General features: G+C 62.3%; 2 protein-coding genes across 5 annotated transcripts; one reads left to right on the top strand and one right to left on the bottom strand.

Annotated features, from left to right (window-relative positions):
- The first annotated feature begins 699 nt into the window (after positions 1–699).
- On the top strand, positions 700–5300 carry SMPD2 (sphingomyelin phosphodiesterase 2). 3 transcript variants are annotated; one of them, XM_053998248.1, is made up of 11 exons: positions 700–755; positions 1935–2037; positions 2486–2582; positions 2669–2745; positions 2957–3050; positions 3139–3228; positions 3544–3626; positions 3824–3956; positions 4028–4132; positions 4210–4366; positions 4588–5300. In XM_053998248.1, the coding sequence occupies exons 2-11, from the start codon at positions 1988–1990 to the stop codon at positions 4929–4931; spliced, it is 1230 nt and encodes a 409-aa protein (XP_053854223.1). In that variant the 5' UTR covers positions 700–755; positions 1935–1987; the 3' UTR covers positions 4932–5300. The 3 variants fall into 3 exon arrangements, with proteins under 3 accessions (XP_053854223.1, XP_053854225.1, XP_053854224.1); XM_053998250.1 differs by lacking the exon at positions 700–755 and adding an exon at positions 1259–1275; XM_053998249.1 differs by lacking the exon at positions 700–755 and adding an exon at positions 1540–1551.
- MICAL1 (microtubule associated monooxygenase, calponin and LIM domain containing 1) lies at positions 5107–18190 on the bottom strand. 2 transcript variants are annotated; one of them, XM_053998246.1, is made up of 27 exons: positions 18040–18190; positions 14126–14235; positions 13993–14092; positions 13637–13915; positions 12749–12956; positions 12559–12666; positions 12280–12378; positions 12047–12202; positions 11740–11840; positions 11218–11475; positions 10702–10817; positions 10493–10619; positions 10142–10214; positions 9598–9748; positions 9338–9525; positions 9124–9230; positions 8992–9039; positions 8817–8894; positions 8296–8470; positions 8117–8199; positions 7554–8007; positions 7356–7435; positions 7093–7191; positions 6875–6968; positions 6698–6797; positions 6526–6599; positions 5107–6420 (listed from the first exon to the last, which is right to left on the bottom strand). In XM_053998246.1, the coding sequence occupies exons 4-27, from the start codon at positions 13895–13897 to the stop codon at positions 6290–6292; spliced, it is 3369 nt and encodes a 1122-aa protein (XP_053854221.1). In that variant the 5' UTR covers positions 13898–13915; positions 13993–14092; positions 14126–14235; positions 18040–18190; the 3' UTR covers positions 5107–6289. The 2 variants fall into 2 exon arrangements, with proteins under 2 accessions (XP_053854221.1, XP_053854222.1); XM_053998247.1 differs by lacking the exon at positions 8817–8894.
- Positions 18191–18800: the final 610 nt, after the last annotated feature.

Raw genomic sequence — 18800 nt, 5'->3', positions numbered from 1 at the left:
TACAGAAGCCATGGCAGCCTGCTGCCTTCTGAATGTGTCTCCCACATTATATACCCAAAATTACGTGTGCCATGTTTACAGTTCCCGTACCAATACCTAAAATCTGTGTTGGACAGTGTGTCCCTATCCTAGACCAACAGAAAAGTGTCACCATCACACCGAGACATGGAGGACAAGAAGAAGGAAGAAAAGGCTAGGGCACGCCCAGATTCCTCCATCTTGTACCCCTGAATTACATTCTAAAAACCCCAAAATTCTACCTTTTCACCCTGTGCCAATTCCCTTATTACACTACTCGATCCCTTGTGGCTTGTAATTCCTCACACGAGGTTGGCAGCTTCTCCCATGGGCTAAAATCGAAGCCACAGGTGTTTTTGATTTTTTGCCAAGATCCCTGAGCCCCCTGCCAGGGTCTCGAGGCATCCGGAGCAGCCAAAGGGATGCTCTGGACTACAACAAGAGGGCTGCTGTGCCCCAGCACTCACCACCACCCCTCCAAGCGCTGCTCGCGGTGCCGCGGCTGTCGGGTGCGCACACCCCCATCCCGCACCCCGTGCTGCGAGCCGCCCGCACCCCGCCATCCCTCCCGCACCGCCGCCGCGCCCCGTTACACCCATCACACCCTCCCGGGCCTCCTCCACCCTTCCCGGCCCCATCCACCCCACCCCGGCCCCGGTCCTGCCCCTTCCGCCCCGCTCCGCTGCCTGCCGGGACGCGTAGTCCCGCGGCCCCGCGCCGCTCCCGGCCCGCTGCAGGTCCGCTCTCGGCCCCGCCGATCGCTGCCGGCCCCGCTCCGCCTGTTGCTCCCGTCCTCCCACTGCCGCGCTCCTCCGGTCACCCCGCTGCCGCCCCCCGCTCGTCCTGCGGCTCCGCTCCTCCTCAGCTCCGCTCCTCCTGCTGCCCCGCTCCTCCTGCTGCCCCGCTCCCCGGCTTGCCCCGCTCCCCGGCTTGCCCCGCTCCTGTCCCCGCTCTGCTGTTTCCCCGCTTGCCCCGCTCCTGTCCCCGCTCTGCTGTTTCCCCGCTTGCCCCGCTCTGCTGATTCCCCGCTCCTGTCCCCGCTCTGCTGTTTCCCCGCTCCTGTCCCCGCTCTGCTGATTCCCCGCTCCTGTCCCCGCTCTGCTGTTTCCCCGCTCTGCTGTTTCCCCGCTCTGCTGTTTCCCCGTTCCTGTCCCCGCTCTGCTGTTTCCCCGCTTGCCCCGCTCCACCTGTTGCCGCTGTCCCGCTCCTGTCCCCGCCGCATCCCGCGGGGAGCGGGGAGCGCCCCTGGGGGCTCAGGTTTGGTAGAAGCGGCCGGCGTTAATTAGCGCGGCTCAGGAACGGGATGAGCCCGCCGGGTAATCCCGCCGGGGCAGGCAGAGCCCGGCTGCCCGGAACCGGCATCCCGGAGCTCCGGGGCTGCTCTTTTTAGCTTCTAAACCGGAAATTGGACAATCTCACGGGGTCAGGCAGGGGGGAAGCGGAGCCGGCGGAGCGCTGGGGCTGCTCCGGAGCTGCTGGCTCCGCCGGGGTTTGGGGTCCCGAAAAGGATCCGTGGGCTTCCCGAGAGGGGAGGTGTGTGACCATGTCCCATGCCCGTGCCTCGCAGCTCCACTTTGAAACCAGGATGAAAGCGCATCCTGGAACACAACTTACTGACAGGCAGAGGGGTCGAGCCCTGTAGCCCATTCCTGGCCCACCGGTGTCCCCAGCCACATCATGTAGGGCCACATGGGTGGTTTGGGTACATGGATCCCTGTACGGGGGCAGTTTAGGGTTCGGGGTGGTCCTTGCGTGCAGGAAAGGAGGCGAAGGGCCTGGAGCACCCCGAGCACTTTTCCTTCCTTCCTGGCCTTGGCCTTGGCTCAGCCCTTCCGCCTTCCCGGCCTGGCTCCTTGGCTCTGTCCTGCAGCCTGCACGGGCTCCTGGGGGCTGCCACTCCAACCCGCTCCCTGCAGGTCCCCCCTCTGCCTGGCACTGCCCGCTGACCCACCCAGAACCCCGACAAGCGATGGAGGGAGAGCCCACCCTGCGCCTCCGGATCTTCGACCTCAACTGCTGGTAAGTCCAGACTTTGCCAGGTCTGTGCCAGGCTGTGTGGCTGGAGATGGGGGCACCGCACTGGGGGAGGGGTCCCACCTTGGGGTTACCTTCGTGGCCCCTTCATTTTGGGGTCACACCACTTTCCCCGCCCCAGAGGGTCATGAGCTGCTTGGCTGGGTAGTGCCTGCTGTCCCTTCCGTGCTTGTTAGCTGCAGAAAATAACCCCATTTGTACCCTAAGCAAGGATGAGCTGCCTCAGTTCTGCAGACAGGAGAAGCTGTCCCCAAACAGCCTCCCTGCATCTTGTCCCCATGTCCTCGCATGGCCCTTTCCCCTTCCCATCTTTCCCATCTACATCCTGCTTCTGCTGGTACTGGAGCCCTCTTTCTCTCCCTCCCACAATGGGCCCCAACAGCCCCCACGACCCTGTCCCCAGCAGGCTTTAACTGTCACCCCTCTCTGGCAGGGCCATCCGCTACCTGAGCAAGCGGCGGCAGGAGCGGGTCCGGCTCATCGGGGACACGCTGCGCCAGGAGGGCTTTGACCTGGTGCTGCTCCAGGAGGTGAGGGCAGTTTGTGAGCCAAGTGCGCCCATTCCCAGCCTGGGAGATGGGCGTGACTGTTCTCAGCCTATCCCTCTGTCCTCCAGGTGTGGAGCGAGCAGGACTACAGTGGCCTGAAGGTGAAACTAGCAGGCTGTTATCCCTTCTCCCATTACTTCCGCAGGTGAGAAGGGCAAGGTCAGCCCCCCGGGGCTGTCTGTGGGGCAGTGCCAGCGCCACCTCTGATCCTGTGGGAGGCCCCATGCCTGGGCAGCAGGATGCTCACAGGAGCACACTGGGACCCAGGCACCCGGGGAGTCCTCCTGGCCCAGGGCTAGGGTGAGGCAGAGGTTTTGGGAACCTCGTCTCCTCACCGTGCTTCTTCCCTCCCACAGCGGGGTGATCGGCAGCGGCCTCTGCGTCTTCTCCAGGTTCCCCATTCTGGACACACTCCTCTACCAGTACTCACTGAATGGGTACCCCTACATGGTAAGTGGGGTGGGGGACACGTGGCACCATGGTGTCCATCCCCACAGAGCCTCAGTAGCCCTGACCTGCCCTTCCTCCCCTTGGGCAGCTCCAGCACGGGGACTGGTTCTGCGGCAAGTCCGTCGGTCTCGTCATTATGAAGATCTCGGGGATCATCTTCAACGTCTACATCACCCACGTGAGCAACCCGGGGAAGAACCCAGCCAGCATGGGGGGAACAGTGGGGAGGAGGGCAATGAGTGGCCGTACTCCTCCTTTACTGTCCCCTTGCTTTAACCACTGCTCTCCACCCTCTGCCCTGGACTATGCACCGATTTAATAAAATAAAATAACCTGGTTATGGGTATGGGGTGAGCATCCCAGGCTCTCCCCCGTGGGGGTGACGTAAAGACAGAGGTGTTGGCTGGGACTGTTTGGAGGGGTTGGGTGGGTTTGCAGGGTTCCTGGGAGCAGGGCAGGAGTCACGGCCCCTTTGCTTTCCCTGTCTCTCCAGCTGCACGCCGAGTACTGCCGGGACAAGGACGCCTACCTGCCCCACCGCCTGGTGCAGGCCTGGGAGCTGGCACAGTTCATCCGGTGAGCAGCTGCGGGGTGTCCCCCTGCAGGTCCCCAGGACGTGTGTGGTCACCCCTGCCCCTGCGGCTTGCACTGCAGAGAGCTCCCATTTGCACCAGTCCCAGTCAGGAATGAGGTGGAGGAGCACTGGGCAGGTCCCAGTCACTCCAGTCCATGCCAGGCAGGGCAGGGAAGGACAGCCACCCCTGTCCCCACAGACACACCTCGAAGGCAGCAGATGTGGTGCTGCTGGGAGGGGACCTGAACATGCACCCTGAAGATGTGGGCATCCGGCTGCTGCGTGGCTGGACAGGGCTGCGGGATGCCTTTGCTGAGGCCACGCACTTTGAGGTGAGCTGAGGGGATGAGTGGGGTCCCAGGGCACACCAAGAGCCCCCAGCTCACCCAGGCTCTTGTCTCAGGGCTGTAAGAACGGCTGCACCCTTGTCCCTGACAACTGCTTCACTGACAAGTCAGAGCTGCTGCCCTTCCCGCTGGGCATCCGCATTGACTACATCCTCTACAAGGTAACAGGAGCATCTGCCTGCCAGCTGTGAGTGCTGGGGCTGAGGCACTGGTGTGACCCCCTTGTCCCCTCACCCAGGCCATCTCCAGCTTCACGGTGAGGTGTGAAGAGCTGAAGACCACCACGGGGCGAGCCCCAGGCATGGACATCCCCTTCTCAGACCATGAAGCCGTGATGGTAACACTGCACATCCAGAGGCAGGGACAGCCTGCAGGTGCCACCCTTGGCACAGCTGGTAAGTGGGGGGGCTGCTGCCAGCACCCACCATGTGCTGGGGGGCTGGTGGATGGACTGGTGGAGTTGGATGGAGTTCTTTGGGGATGTTTCCCCTTGCGGTGCTGCTTGTGGAGGGCTGCAGAGCAGTGGGGATGGGGAGAAGGCTATTGGGGTGGTATGGGGGGGGTATAGGGATGGTATATGGGGGTCCCACCCTGCTGAGGGCCCGTGTCCCCACAGACCCTGCGCTGGCAGATGTGGTGACAGAGGCACGGACGGAGGTGGGCGCGGGGCTGCAGGCGGCGCGGCGGCAGCGCTACTCCTCGGGCAGGATGGCCGTGCTGGCCCTGCTGCTGCTGCTGCTCCAGGCCGCGGCTGCTCTGGGCACACTGGCTGGACTGGGCGCAGAGCAGCCCTTCCCCAAGCTCTCCTTCTGCCTGCTGGCCTTCCTCGCCCTCGGCGTCCTCGTCCTCGCCACCGGTCTCCACCTGTTTCACACCATGGAGGTGAAGATGCTGCACGGCACCGAGGACCAGATGTGGATGGTACTGCGGGCCCTGCAGGAGCGTCCCAGCGAAGGCTGAGCTGAGGCTCTGGGTGTCCCACAAAGTCCCCTTGGCCACACCATGTCCTCTATTTCATCCAGCTTCAGTTCTTAGGCAAGCAGCACTGCAGCCAATGCAGTAGTGCAGGTTTGACAGCTGCCTCTGGGTGAAATTAAGGTTTTTGGGGTAGATTTACTGCATTGACCCCTGTGAGAACCACAATGGAGGCAGATTTTTATTGCTGTCTTTTTAAATACTCTTTTGTACATGGAGGGACCCACTGGCCTGGCTGGAAGGCTTGAGACACTGAGGCTCCCCTCGCCTGGGGTGGCCTCAAATTTTACACTGGTGGCTGTTCTGGCAACCAGTCCTGACTAATGGAAAATAAAGGCGATATTTTAACCTTTGGCACCGGGTCAGAGGGGCTTTATTTGAAGGGAGGGGGTTTGCAGCAGGACTGTAGGGCTGGTACAAACACAGGGAGGGCTGGAGGAGGTGCTGAGGGGAATGGCAGGATGGGGGCTGAACACAGTTGCTAAGAGAGGAACCTATGCCTGGGACCCCTACCCCAACTCATGAGCATCATTTGGCCACAGAGGCAACGGCCAGGGACTCCAGGGGCATCTGTGGTCTATGCAAAGGCCGAGCAGAAGAAATCCCAAAGGGGCAAGGAGGGCATAGCCACTGGTGTCCCTTGTCCTCGGTGTTAAGAATTGGCCCTGAGCACAATTCCCGTAGGAGCTCCTGGACAAAAAGCCCTTCCCTGGCCCAAGGGGCTCATGGTAGAGTTCTGACCCTGGTTTCCTGCAGCAGCTGGGGACAGCGTGGACATGGCATCCAAAAGCAGTGGTGCAGAGCAGCTGGACCAGCCCAGTCTGTCTGTCACTGGCCCCAACTTGTACAGCCAGATGTCCCTTGAGACGGACAGTCCAGACTGGGATGGATGCCCTCAGCTGGGAAGGATGTCCCAGGGTGGCTTCGAGGGACCATTCCTGAAGGTGCCCCTGCACATCTGGCATCTGCCCTGTGGCCTGCCTCTGGTGGCCAGTCACCTCCTTGCTGCTGGGAGCCACCACAGCCCCCTTTTGCAGTCCCCTGCGAGTCTTGTTTTCCAGCAAGCAGAAGGCAAAGGCAATCCAGCCACGCACAGGAATGCCCTCTCAGCACCCCAAGGCTGAGTGCTTCTCGGTGCCTCCTCATGTGGGCATCCACCCGCGGGTCTGGCCCCTCCGTGGCAGACTTTGGCAAGCGGGGAGCTGGATTTGCTGTGGCAGCTGCTGGCACCTGGGGCATCGCCACCTCCAGAGGTGGCTCAGAGTGATGCTCAGCCCAGGACTCACTCACACACGCTCTGCTTGTCCCCCGGGGAGGGCCCGGTGGCTCTGGGGCTGTGCGGGTCAAGCCCGCAGCTCACTGAGCCGCTTCTCCTCCTGCAACTGGATGAGGACGTTCCGCTTATTCACCACCTCCACCAGCTGCTTCAGGATCTCCTGCTCGGCCTTCTCATCCTCAGGTGTCTTCAGGGCATCTGTGGGTGCAGGGGGCCACAGTAGAACTGGGAAGGCCACAAGCCCTGACCTGCTCCCTGCACCGTGCAAAGGGGATCCTCTCCCTGGCACGTGCTGGCACTCACCCTCCTTGTTCATGTAGCTCCGGAGCTTCTCGTCAAGCTGACACTGCTGCTCCTCCAGCTTCAGTTCCTGCACCCTGTGGGGAGGAAAAAGGGTGTGCTGGGTACTGGCTTCGCAGGGGACTGGGGTGAGCTGAGCCCCCACACCGACCAGGGAGCATCCCCCAAGCCTCACGCGATCATCAGGTCCGACTCCTCGGTCATCAGATTGTTCTTCTTCTGGACCAGGTAGAGCAGCTGGTTTGTCCACTGTGTCTGCTGGTCAGCCGGGCTCTCTGCAGGACAGGGGGATGGTCAGCAGGGTGCACACCCCCACTGCAGGGTCACGGTGCTCTGTCCACCCTGGCCTTACCATTCTCATCCCGGAGTAACTTCTCCAGCTTGATGCCCTGCTGCTCCAGTTCCCGGAATGTCACCTCGATCTCCTCCAGCCGCCTCTGGATGGCCTGTAAGAGAAGGGCAGCACTCACCTGCAGGCCAGCACCTGCCAGCATGTGGCCACCAGCAGCAGGACAGAGGGGACAGGGTACAGTGCCACGCTGGGGAGCTGCCTCTCCCCTGCGGGGTTACCTGGGCTCTGCAGAACCTCTTCATCTGGGATTCCCTGGCCCGGCGGGCCAATGTGCGCTTCCAGGTGGGGAATTTCTCCTCTTCCCTGGGGTCTGGGTACTGTGAAAGGACGGTGGCACGGGCAGGGGGGTCAGTCCCTGCACCAGGCACCTCCTGCCTTGGCAGCCACAGCTGAGCCAGACCTGATGCCTCTGTGAGAGCAGCAAGAGCCCCAGCTACCACCTGTGCTGGTGGTGCCACCATCACTTGGGGAAAATCCTCACCAACTCTTTCATGATGCCAAAGCCTGTGTCCTCCTCCTCCTCCTCTCCCTCCCCCTCCTCGCTGTCACTCTCCTCCAAATCTGCCCAAGAAAAGAGCTGTTTCAGGCTGGTTCCTCGTGAGCAAAATGTGGGATACAGCAGGGTCCTGGAGGGACTGAAAGCTCTGCTCATCGGGAGACTCCAGTTTGTACCACCTACCTTTCTCCGTGTCAGTTTTCTCCTCCTCCTCCTTCCAGGCGCCTCGTCCCTGCCGCAGGGCAGGGAGGGCCTCGGGTGCTGCTTGGAGCCGCAGACGAGCTGGCTTCAGTGGAGGCTCGGGCTCTGCTTCACTGGTGAGGTTCAGTGTGGACAGACTGAGCTTCTCCAGTGGTGTAAGGACGATCTTCCTCCTGCCCCCACTCTCCTCACCCTCCTCTGCTGTCCCTTGGGGCTCCGCTCTGGGAACCTCCTCCTCCCTCACATCCCCCCCAGGCTGTGCCAGCAGCTCCTGCTCCTCCATGTCACCAGTATCTGCAGTGTCCTCAACGTCCCCAGGCTCTTCCCCTGCCTGTGGGGCTGCTGGAGCGAGCTGAAGTGGACTGGGTGCCCCCTCCCTGGGGGACACACATGACCTTCCAGCATCTGAGGGTGGGTGGGCAGCAGCATCAGCATCCTACGGCAGAGCCAGAGCAGAGGGGTGATGCACCACAGGGCCACACCCAACCACCCCCCTAAACATTTTGCCTTTCCTCCATCACCTACAGGGATTTAGGGTGATTTACCCCATCAGGCAGTGCCGAAGCCTCATCCCGGGGCAGGTCCATGCTGGCTGGATTGGGGTAGTGCAGCGAGCAGTAAAAATGACCTGGGCGGGGTGGGGGGAGAGGGTGAACTCATGTGACAACCTGCAAGGTGGAAAAGTCGTGCCCCAAGCATTCCCTCTCCCCAAAAGCCCCCTCACCATCCTCCTCGTCGAAGGCGTAGTCGCCCAGGCGCAGGGTGGCCCCGCAGCGCCGGCACTGGAAGCAGCCGCGGTGGAAGAAGCGCCCCTCGGCGCTGGCTCGCTCCACGATGTAGACACGGCGCCCGCAGAAGTAGCAGGCGTCGCTGTTCTCCCCTGTCCTCTCCCTCGGTGGCTGCGGGGGGAGAGGACAGGCAGGGGTGGCACTGGGGGCCTGGCACCCGCCCTGCCCTGTGGCCGTGCCGGCAGCCATGGGGGCACGGGGCAGGGCTTTGCCCCTCTCTCAGCGCTGGGTCTGGGTGCCTGGGACGGGTGAGGGAGCGGCAAGTCTTGGCTCCGGAAAACCAGTTGGGTCAGGAAACAGGCAGGGAGGAGCTGGGAACATGTGGGCGTTCGCTTGTGCAGCCCTGGTCCCTGCACCCTGCCAGCCCTTGGCTTGGCCCTGCCAGCCACTGGTGCCCCCACAGGTGCCCCCCTGCCCTGAGCTGGACCCTCCATCCCAAGGTGACACAAGGACCAACCTGCCCTGGGTCCATCACGATGGGCTGCGGCGGCTCGTGGGCACTGTCCTGAGTGTCTCCATCCAGCCCCGTGTCCAGCTACAAGTGACCCAAGGGGAGGGTCAGCCCCCCACTCTCCCCCCAGGACAGCTGCACCCCAGCAGAGCCCCCCTTGGGGCACCGGGGGCAGGCCCACCTCAGTGTCCCTGCGGCTCCTCTTGGTCTCACTGTCCTGGGCACCGTCCTGCAAATCCAAAGGGGGTGGGTAAGGGTGGGGAGTGTGACAGGGTTTTGGTGTGCCGTGAGGGTGTGGGTGGGGGTCCCTCACCTGGGTACGTTTGTGTGCCAGGTTCCGGCTCTTCTGCAGCTTGCTGAGGAAGAGGATGGCCCCTCGTGTGCCACGGGGAGACAGTGGCTTCTTGCTGACCTCCACCTCTGCACAGGACATGGCCATTTTGGTGGGACCCACCCAACAAAGAGGAGAGCACCCAGCCAGCCCCAGTGCGGCTCAGGATGGGACAAACCCCCCCAAAATCTCACACCTGGAGAGGTCCCAAAAATTTGATAGAAGTGGCTGAGGTAGGTGATGAGGTCCAGGCGGTCAGGCTCTGTCATGGTGGCCATCTCAACACTGGAGAGGACAGGCTGGATGCCCAGCTCCTGCTCTGCTATGTCCAGCAACATCTGGTGGGTCCGAATGGCATCCTGGGGCTCCACAGAGTCAAAGTCCCTGTGGGGAGACGTGGCTGCCATCAGGGTGGGCTCTGCAGGGTGGAGGGTTTGGGGGCTCCCAGGCACTCACACCAGGTCGGGGCGGAAGCGGTGGATGAGGGCGCAGAGGGCCAAGCCACTGGTCCAGGAGGTGCTGAAGTTGGTCACGGCCACGCCAGGGTATCCAGCCGTGCTGGCCTGGCACCAGCTCAGCAGCTCTTCACAGACAGCTCCAGGGGCCACTGGGGAGGCAGAGACAGGGGACACCCCACCCAGTCCACCTCCTGCCTCGGACTCCATGCTTTAACAGGGAAGGGATCCCATGGGAGCAAGCTGAGACACCCCGTCCCCCACAACCCTCCCCGCAAGTCTCAATAACTATGCTGAGGAAGCATCTGTCAATATTTCATGGCTCAGCATCAGTGCAGCCTGGAGGGGCACAGCCTCCTCCCCAGAAGGCAGCAGGGGCCTGTGTCCCCACGTGGGCCACAAGCAGAGGGGAGAGAAACCATTGGTGTCACCAGGACAGCCTGCTGGACACAGGCCAGGGCGCAAGAAACAAGCATGGGGAGGAAAACCAGGGCAGCAGCCACTGGGGCTGCTGGAAGGAATGGGGCAGGAGTGGTTGCTCCTACCGGTGCTGAGCCGGTTGTCGCTCTTCCTCTTGTGGTCCACCTCCACCATGCCCACGAGGTAGAGGTCCCTGACCTGCCAATGGGGACATGCCAGTGGTGGGTCACCGCCTGTACAGTGCCAATGACACCACGCAGGGAGGTGGCCCTGGCAAGGGGGACACCTGGACACCCCCCCCCACACCTCTCCAGAACCCTCCACCATCCACAATGGGCAACACATTCAATGTCCTGGCTACTAATAGCTTCAGTCTCACACCTTTTGGGGACAGGGGACTGGGTAAATTCGTGTCACCCTGACAGCCAGGGAGGCTGGGCTGGCTGGCTGTCCCATGGCAGGACCTGGCCAGGTACCTGGCTGGCTTTGATGGCCTGCAGGTTGATGTTGGGGTAGCGCGTGGCCGGGTCGATGCTGTACTGACTGACGTTCTTGTTGGTGTTGTCTGGGGATGTCTGCGAAAGGCGCTGGTAGATGCTCTCCCTGGGTGCAAGGGACAGGGCTGGCATCACTGCTCCCATCCTCACGTGCTCCAGACCCAGCCCAGTGGGATGGGGACACTCACCTCTCGGCCAGCACCTCCAGCGGGGGTGTCCCAGCTGCCCACCGCCGCACCATCCACGCTGCGTCGAAGGCGGCGAGGAAGCCCCTGGCCACGCCGGTGCCCAGCGGCCAGAAGGGCTGCAAAGGGAAAGGAAGAGCTGGAACTGGAGTTGCATGGCTGGTCGGGGCAGCTGGGAGGAGGCTGGGAGCTGCCAGGCTTGGCCAGGGATGAAAGAGGGAGCGGCGGCAGGACGCGCACGGAGAGGACGGGTGGCCATCTCCTCCCCAGCCAGCACGGCTGCGTTTGGGGAGGGGCTGGGCTGCTCCTCCATCCTGAACCAACCCCAAATCTCCAGTGGGGCTGGAGAAGGGGATAACCTCCCCAAAACATGCCACTGCTGGGAGCCTGCCCAAGGATGGAGTGCACTGGGCAATTGGGATGAGAAGCGCTTAGGGAGGGGAAATATATTGCAACCAATGCATCTTGCAAGGAGAGGGAAATGGGGGCATGAGGTGGTGCTGCAGGGGAAACTCTCACCTCCACCAAGCAGTCGCCCACCAGCCCCAGGAGCACACGGCTCCCGTTGTGCTCCCGCACCAGCGCCGCGTTCTCCGAGCGCGTCATGCAGGTGAAGTCGAACATGTCAACATCCGGCAGGTCCCGGTGGTTGAGGGCAAACTCCAGTTCGGGCAGGCAGTAGTTGGTGGAGAAGTTGGCAGCTTCTTTGGCATAGCTGAGGAGGGCATCCCGGTTCACATTCTCTGGGGCCAGGAGGCTCTCGATGTCCGCTTTGTCCTGTGGGGATGGGGTGAAGCTGACTGGGATGTGGGAGGTGATGTTTGTCCCTCAGCCTGGGAGCACCCAGCTCTAGGGTGCAGCTGTGCCACTGCACTCTCGGTATCCTGGAAGGATTTTTCCTGTGGCACAGGCAACAGCTGCTGCAGCCCCTACCACCCCAGGGGTGTGCAGTTAATCCAGCATCACAATTTGCATCCCACTTTCAAGGCTTTCAGCTGCCCATCGCTGTGAGATCCCAGGGCCAGATCCTGCCCTTCTCACCTGGAGGATGACCCCCTTCTTGAGCAGGCTCTGCTTCTTGGCCGTCATGACGAAATAGTGAGTGTCATCCTTGTAGTACACGATGTTTTCCAGGTCAATGCCTGGTGACAGGGAAGGGGCTGAGCCAGGGCCATGGGGTGTCCCAGCACTGGGCTCAGACACCAAATGTCCCATGCAATGGGGTACCATGTGGGGACATGCACCCCATTACTGGGGACATCCTGGGGCTGAGCCTCCAGCTCCCTCAGGAGGGGGCAGGAGCCCCCAACGCCCCACATGTGGGGGTTGGGACCACGGGACCACTGACCCGTTTTGTTGTAGAGGTTCTGGAAGAACTTCTGGTTGTAGATTCGGGCCACGCCGCTGATCTCAGCCACCTCCACCTCGGCCCGGCTGTGGCGGTTGATGAAGTTGGTGGTGATGCCAATGGCCAACTTCCCACGCGTCTCCTTCCGCTTGAACCCTGCAGGAGGGGAGAGGCGTGAGCCCCCACCCAGCCCCCCATAGCGGTCCCGGGGCTGCAGGGACTCCTGCTGTCACCTTCAGGGACAAATTTGCCGCCGCCAGCTGAGATGAGGACGTCGAACTCGTAGTGGGTGAGGGGAGAGGAACTGGGCTGCAGCACAGCCTGCCAACCACCTGCAGGGAGAGGGGTGGGCATGAATGTGCTAGTCCCCAGGGAGCAGGGAAAGGGCTGCACCTCATTTCCCCCAAAAAGGCATGCCCTGGGCTAGCAGAGGGACTGGGGGGCTCAGAGCGGCCACCCACAGCCCTGTCCTTGTCCCCAGGAACGCCACCCACCCTGCAGAGATACCGTACCTGCCTTGCCCGTGGGGGGAACAAGGCCCTCGAACCGCACGTTGATGTGCACCTCCACCCCCAGGAGCAAAGCCACCTTCAGCAGGATCAGCTGGAGCTGCCGGATACCTGGGAGGGGAGAGAGGTCCTCAGGGCTGCACCCCCGGGTCCCTGGACTCCCCACAGTCAGCCGGGTCCCCCTAAAACTCACTGATGTGGTCCAGCGTGCCAGTGCAGAAGCGCCCGTAGAACTTCTTGGCGCCCAGCGCCCGCAGGTCGTGGATGGTGAAGGGCCAGAGGTGCAGGACGTTGTTGCGGGAGAAGGAGTCGCGCTTCTCCAGCAGCACCACGCGGGCACCCAGCAGCGCCAGCTCGATGGCCGCCCGCAGCCCGCAGGGGCCGGCGCCCACCACCAGGCACTGCCACGGCACGGGACGGGCAGTGAAGCGCGTGGGCAGCCCCAAAGCAGGGTTTGGGTGAACCCCCCCCAGCACTCCCAAAGGCAGCACCTCCCTGCCTGCTGGGTCAGGATCTGGCCCTCCTCAGCGTTCCCCTTTTCTGCCTGATTCTCCCTGCAAACCGGGGTGCCCCCCACCCCCTGAACCTTGCCTTCCCCCGGGGCGATGGCAGCAATTAAAGCATTGGGTGAGATAAGGTGCAGGTCTGCTGCAGCCCTGACATGGCTTTGGTCTCCTGACAGCTTTTGCACAGGGCTGGGACAACAGGGCACAGCAGTCAGGACAAAAGCCATCATCTGTGGGACAGGGAGCAGATGTCCCCAAGGGGACATCCTACTTGGGATGCTCCTATCTCCCAGCAAGGACTTGACAGTTCCCTCAGCCCTGCCACGGGAGGCAGTGAGAGGCAGCTGGGAGGAGGAAGGACGCTGCTGGCTGGGTGGCACTGAGTTGGCATCATGCCATGGGGAGCTGAGCAGTGCTAATTAACATCCCGTCCCATTAAACTCCATCAACCTCCCACCTGGCACATCCTGCCTCCTCCTGGGATGAGAGCCAGAGTTTCCCAAGGGATGTTCTCACCCAAGACAAGGACACAGGGCAGGGAGAGACCCAGACCCCTCACCCCACATCCCGAGTACCTTGGTGCCAGCACAGGCTGTGCCCTGGTCGTAGTCCTTGTGCCCAGCTTTCTTATCAAGCTTGCTCCACAGGGCCTTGGCATTCCAGTAGTTGAGGGCAGCCTTGAGGCCGTGGTAGAGCTGTAGCCCACTGCCCTGCAGCCCCAGCTGCTGGCACAGCTCCACGAAGCAGCCCAGCACCTCCCGGCACTCCCCGGCACGCAGGAACCTCTCAAAGATGGCATGGGCCGGGTTGCCCGGCTCGTCGGCCAGCACACTCATCCCGAGTCACCCAGAAGCCTGGCAGAGGGACAGCAGAGGTCAGCAGGGAGGGGACCCTCCTGGATCCCCACCCACAAAGGCGTCCCATGCCAGACCTGGTGTCTCAGTGCCAGGTTCGCCAGCTGCGGGTGCTGTTGGGTGGTGATGGCACTGTCAAAATTGGCACACTTTGTGGCAGCAGTGGTGGAACCGTCCCTGGATGCTGCACCCAGAGAGCCACGGTGTCACCCTGCCACTGCACCCAGAGAGCCACGGTGTCACCCTGCCACGGTGGTGTCAGGGCAGGGGATGGGGAGGGCTGTGGCAGCAGTAAGTGGCTTCCTCCATGCAGCGGGTACCTGCAACAGCCAAGAGCAGAGCGAGTTGTTTTGGAGCGAAGATACCACTTCCTTCCTCCGCAGCCTCGGCCTCACTTGAGGGGGATGGGAGGGAGCTCCTGGCTTTAGGAATCAGCCACACAGCTGCTGCAGAAAGCAGCAAGACCAGCCCTGGGGCCGGATCCATCCCGCCGACCTGGCTTCTGCAGCTGGAATGGGGTGATCTTTTCCCCCAGCTCCCCTTCTACCACTCCTGGAGTGGGTGGAAGCAGATTAGCACAGAGAAAGCACCGGTGAGGAAATCAAATAAAAGTCAAATCACCCTACAAGCAGCCCCATCATGCCACAGAAGCCGTGGCAGGAGGGGTGCAGCACATTCCCCCATGGCATCCCAAAACCCCCTACCCCTGGCATCTCCCAGGGGACCAGTTCTCCTTGCGGCTGTCTCACCACCAGCACTGCCCTGAGCACCAGCCTGTGCCCTCTGTCTTGCCAGCCCGAGCACGAAGAACAAAGTTTTGCCTTTTCCGGCCACTGTCGCCAAGCCCCGGGGCTGTGAAAGGCTCCCCCAGCCCAGCAGAGGCACGGCAGGGACACGGTGCTGCCGAGGAGGAACCGCTGGGAAAGCTCGGGAAGAGCTTCCACCTTTGAGCCGCCGCTCTTTGCCCTCTCGCCCCTGGGTGTTATCGTGGGCACGTGGCAGCACCCAGAGGGTGGCGGCCACCCCTGCAGTGGGACAAGGATGTCATGAATAAATTAGGCAGCCCCGAGGAGGAGGGGGCCGGGGGTGTGCGGAGAAAGGAGTTACTTAAGCGCTTAAATTTTGCCTGGAAAGACCGAATTCTAGCTGGGTTTCTAGTTCGGTCTCACTCAGGACTTTCCCGACACCAGAACGTGCGTTGCAAAGCAGTTCTGCCCGGTCACCTTCCCTCCAATCACTTCTGCAGGTCACCTTCCCTTCCAGCATCACACTCAGGAAATCCGGCCATTTTAACCCCTTCCTTCCTGGGCAGACATAGGATAAGCCACCCAGTAGGGCACAGCAGGGGCTGGCACACACCAGAGTGGCAGCGTGGGGACAGAGGACATGTCCTTTGCATTCATGACAGGCCTGAGGACAGATTCCTGCTCTTCCCCTGAGCGCTGCCAGTGAGACAGGATGAGCCTGGGAAAACTGAGGCAGCCCTGAGAACCTCCCCAGAGAGTTTGCAGCGCTCCCACCCATCCTTGTACCACGGAGGCTGCCCAGGCAGCGCTGGCTGCCAGGCACCAGCGCCCCGTGCAGACGGGTTGTCCTCCAGGAGCTCAAGTCACTGCACTGCTGCCTGCCAAGGTCACCACACAGATGGGGCAAAGGCAGCTGCTCAGGCTGGGAGCATCTACTCCAGCCTCAGCAGCCCCTGGCTCTGAAAAAAGCCCATCTCTCGGCCTTGATTCCCACTGGACATGCTGCCAGGGGCAGCATGCTGCCTGGGAAAGCTTTCCAGCCCCTACACTTTGGCAGGGAAGCTCAGAGGAGGCAGAACAACAAGCCTTGTGTTACACAGTTTCCTGCAGAAAGGATTATCCTGCCAGCGCTCAAACCCCCTTGACAACTGCAAGCAAGGTCAGAAACTCCTAGGAAGACTCAGTTCCTGCAGGCTTGATACAAAACCCCAACTTTCAGCCCACAAAGGCCAGCAGCAGTGGAGGAGAGCACAGCCTGTGCCAGGCATACTGTGGCTCTGCTCCTTCCATCAAAGCCTTTTGCATTTCTTCCCTTAACGCTGTTCCTGCAAGCAGGGAGGAGGAGGGGGGGTGCAGCCAGCCCTGACTCATCTCATGTCAGCTTTGGTTGGCTGCAGAAATGTCTATGGGGACATCACCCGGGTCTGAGACATGGGGAGCACCCCTGGAGCAGGGACACCCCATCCCGCCTTGCGGGTCAGGGTCTCCCTCTTGCCCTTGCAGGAGAAGCAGCCTCTTGGGAGAAGGTGGGGGAAGCTGCTTGGGAGCTCACGTGGCTCCCAGGCACATGGAAATGGGGTGGGAAAGGACAGGGCTCCAGAGCTGATGAAAGCTGGGAGGATTTTCAGCAGATCGCCTCACTGCTGCTGCGCTGGCTCCCAGCATGGATGGGCTGTCCTGGGTTTGGGATCCAGGCTCCCAGCATGGATGGGCTGTCCTGGGTTTGGGATCCAGGCTCCCAGCATGGATGGGCTGTCCTGGGTTTGGGATCCAGGCTCCCAGCATGGATGGGGCTGTCCTGGGTTTGGGATCCAGGCTCCCAGCATGGATGGGGCTGTCCTGGGTTTGGGATCCAGGCTCCCAGCATGGATGGGCTGTCCTGGGTTTGGGATCCAGGCTCCCAGCATGGATGGGGCTGTCCTGAGTTCAGGATCCAGGCTCCCAGCATGGATGGGGCTGTCCTGGGTTTGGGATCCAGGCTCCCAGCATGGATGGGCTGTCCTGGGTTTGGGATCCAGGCTCCCAGCATGGATGGGCTGTCCTGGGTTTGGGATCCAGGCTCCCAGCATGGATGGGCTGTCCTGGGTTTGGGATCCAGGCTCCCAGCATGGATGGGCTGTCCTGGGTTTGGGATCCAGGCTCCCAGCATGGATGGGCTGTCCTGGGTTCGGGATCCAGGCTCCCAGCATGGACAGGCTATCCCGGGTTTGGGATCCAGCCTGGACACCACAGGCCAGGCTGCTGAGCTGGGCTGGACCCCAGGAGAGCCCCCACAGTGAAAGGCAGGATGGAGGGTTTCCTGTGACCACCCAACAGCTTGGCCAAAGCCCTTGCTTTCAACCACCAGCTGAGCTGTGAGGGTGTCAGGAAGGGGTGAAGGCGCTGGAAGCTCTTGCAAATGTTACTGTGCTCAGGAGAAACATCCCACGTGTGGGAGACCACCCTAACCAAAGCCATGGAAACTTGCCTTGATTTGGGTGGGTTTGAATCCTTGGAGGGGGGGAAAAATCCCTGTCAGCTCCTCTGGCCTGAGGCAGGGATGTGGGTGCATGAGCCCACCCCAGCTTTGCAGGGCCCCAGCATGGAGCTGTGGGGGGAAGGGCTGGGGAGAGGGGACAAACCTGCGTCACGCTTTGCTGGGGATCCACACACCACAGCCTGGCCACATCCCGGGCTGCCCTGGGCACAGACAACGCTTGGGGAGGATCAAACGTGACCCCCTATTTTTGCTGCTCAGCCTGTACCCCTGCCCAACACCAGCCTACAGAAGGACCTGCCTCTTGCAGCTGAATTTTGGTAAAAAGAGGAAGTCTGGTCACGGCCAGGTTTCACACCCCACATCATTTTCCTCTTCCTACTTCTCCTTTACCCCAAAGCACATCTGCGGCAAAGACATCACCGTGATGATGCACAGAGCATCCCTCATGGATCTTAGCAAAGCTCTTCCCCATCCTACTCATCACTGGGAGCACTGGAGGAGGAGGAGGAACAGGGACTGCTCTCTTTCCCCTTCGTCCCGAGGGCAGCAGAGGCCAGCGGCTGGAGGGGAAAAGCAGCGGGGACGGAGCAGGGGGGACGCCGCTGCCCCCGGGAGAGGCTGTGGGGAGGGGTCAGCCGGAGAAAAAGCGCTACCCTGCCACGGAGCGTCCCAGGGACAAGCAGGACACGGGTTCGGGGGGGCTGAGCCCTCCCCAGCAGCGCAGAATCACCGCTCGGTTTTGCCACCCCCCCGTCCCCACCCTGCGCAGCGATGCTCGCGGCGGGGCGGGCGGAGGGGACCGGCGCTCGGGATGCTGGCACCGAGCTGGGGGGACACGGGGCAGAGCCCTGACCTCCCCACGCCCAGGGATGCTCTGCCCATCCTCACCCTCCACTCACCTCCACAGCCCCTCGGAGGGGGAAACTGAGGCACGGGCCGGGGCGTGGGGAGGGACCGGAGCTGGGCGCAGCCGGGAGAGATAGCAAGCAGGAAACGAGCTCCGGTTCTGCAAGCAGCAGCTGCCGGCCGGCCCGGCCCTCCTCTCCTTTGCCCTCCCCTCTTCGGCCTTCCCCTCCCCTCGCCTGCCCGACCCTCCCCCGCGGCCGGGGGGACCCAGGCCGGGCGGAGCCGGGAGAGGGGCGGCCCCGGGGCCACCCCTCTTTGTGCCGCGGCAGATGTTGCGCCGCGAGGTTTGGAACAGCAGGACGAGCGGCACAGCGCAACCCCAGCTGGGCTTTCTGTGTTTTGGGGTGAGAAACCAGACTTTTCGCCAAGCAAGCAAAAAGAATCGGGTGATGAAGCCAAAGCGCTTCACCCCCTTCCCACTGTGCCGCTGTGCTGCTCCCCCCGCAGCCAGAAACCGGCCAGGAGGGTGCTGGGGACACCGGAGGATCCGGGGCGGGGGGGACCCACCCAGTGCCAGCTCCGGACCCCGACCACCACAGCTCGCGTGGAAACCTCTGGCATTATGTTTCCATTTCGCCCGTGTGGGGATGGTCCCAGTGGGGTGAAGGTACCTTGGGGCGGGCGGGGGAGCCCCCGGGGTCACGGAAGATCGCTGCTGGCCGGGTGCTTTTTGGGGTTTCTGGTGGCGGTGTCCTCGGCGTGCTGCTGGACATTTGCGGTGTGCCGGGACGGGTGTCACGGCAAGGGGGCTGTG

This window comes from Vidua macroura, chromosome 24 (assembly GCF_024509145.1).
Source record: "Vidua macroura isolate BioBank_ID:100142 chromosome 24, ASM2450914v1, whole genome shotgun sequence".
NCBI lineage: Eukaryota > Metazoa > Chordata > Aves > Passeriformes > Viduidae > Vidua > Vidua macroura.
This window is presented reverse-complemented; position numbering and strand designations above follow the sequence as displayed.

Excerpts from the sequence above, each read along its gene's own strand:
- SMPD2 (XM_053998248.1), top strand. The coding sequence starts at position 1,988 with ATGGAGGGAGAGCCCACCCTGCGCCTCCGGATCTTCGACCTCAACTGC. Across the intron at positions 2,583-2,668 it reads ACCTGGTGCTGCTCCAGGAG|GTGTGGAGCGAGCAGGACTA; the intron begins GTGAGGGCAGTT and ends TCTGTCCTCCAG. Across the intron at positions 2,746-2,956 it reads TTCTCCCATTACTTCCGCAG|CGGGGTGATCGGCAGCGGCC; the intron begins GTGAGAAGGGCA and ends TCCCTCCCACAG.
- MICAL1 (XM_053998246.1), bottom strand. The coding sequence starts at position 13,897 with ATGAGTGTGCTGGCCGACGAGCCGGGCAACCCGGCCCATGCCATCTTT. Across the intron at positions 11,841-12,046 it reads GAACCTCTACAACAAAACGG|GCATTGACCTGGAAAACATC; the intron begins GTCAGTGGTCCC and ends CCCTGTCACCAG. Across the intron at positions 8,895-8,991 it reads GGAGCCGCAGGGACACTGAG|CTGGACACGGGGCTGGATGG; the intron begins GTGGGCCTGCCC and ends GGTCACTTGTAG.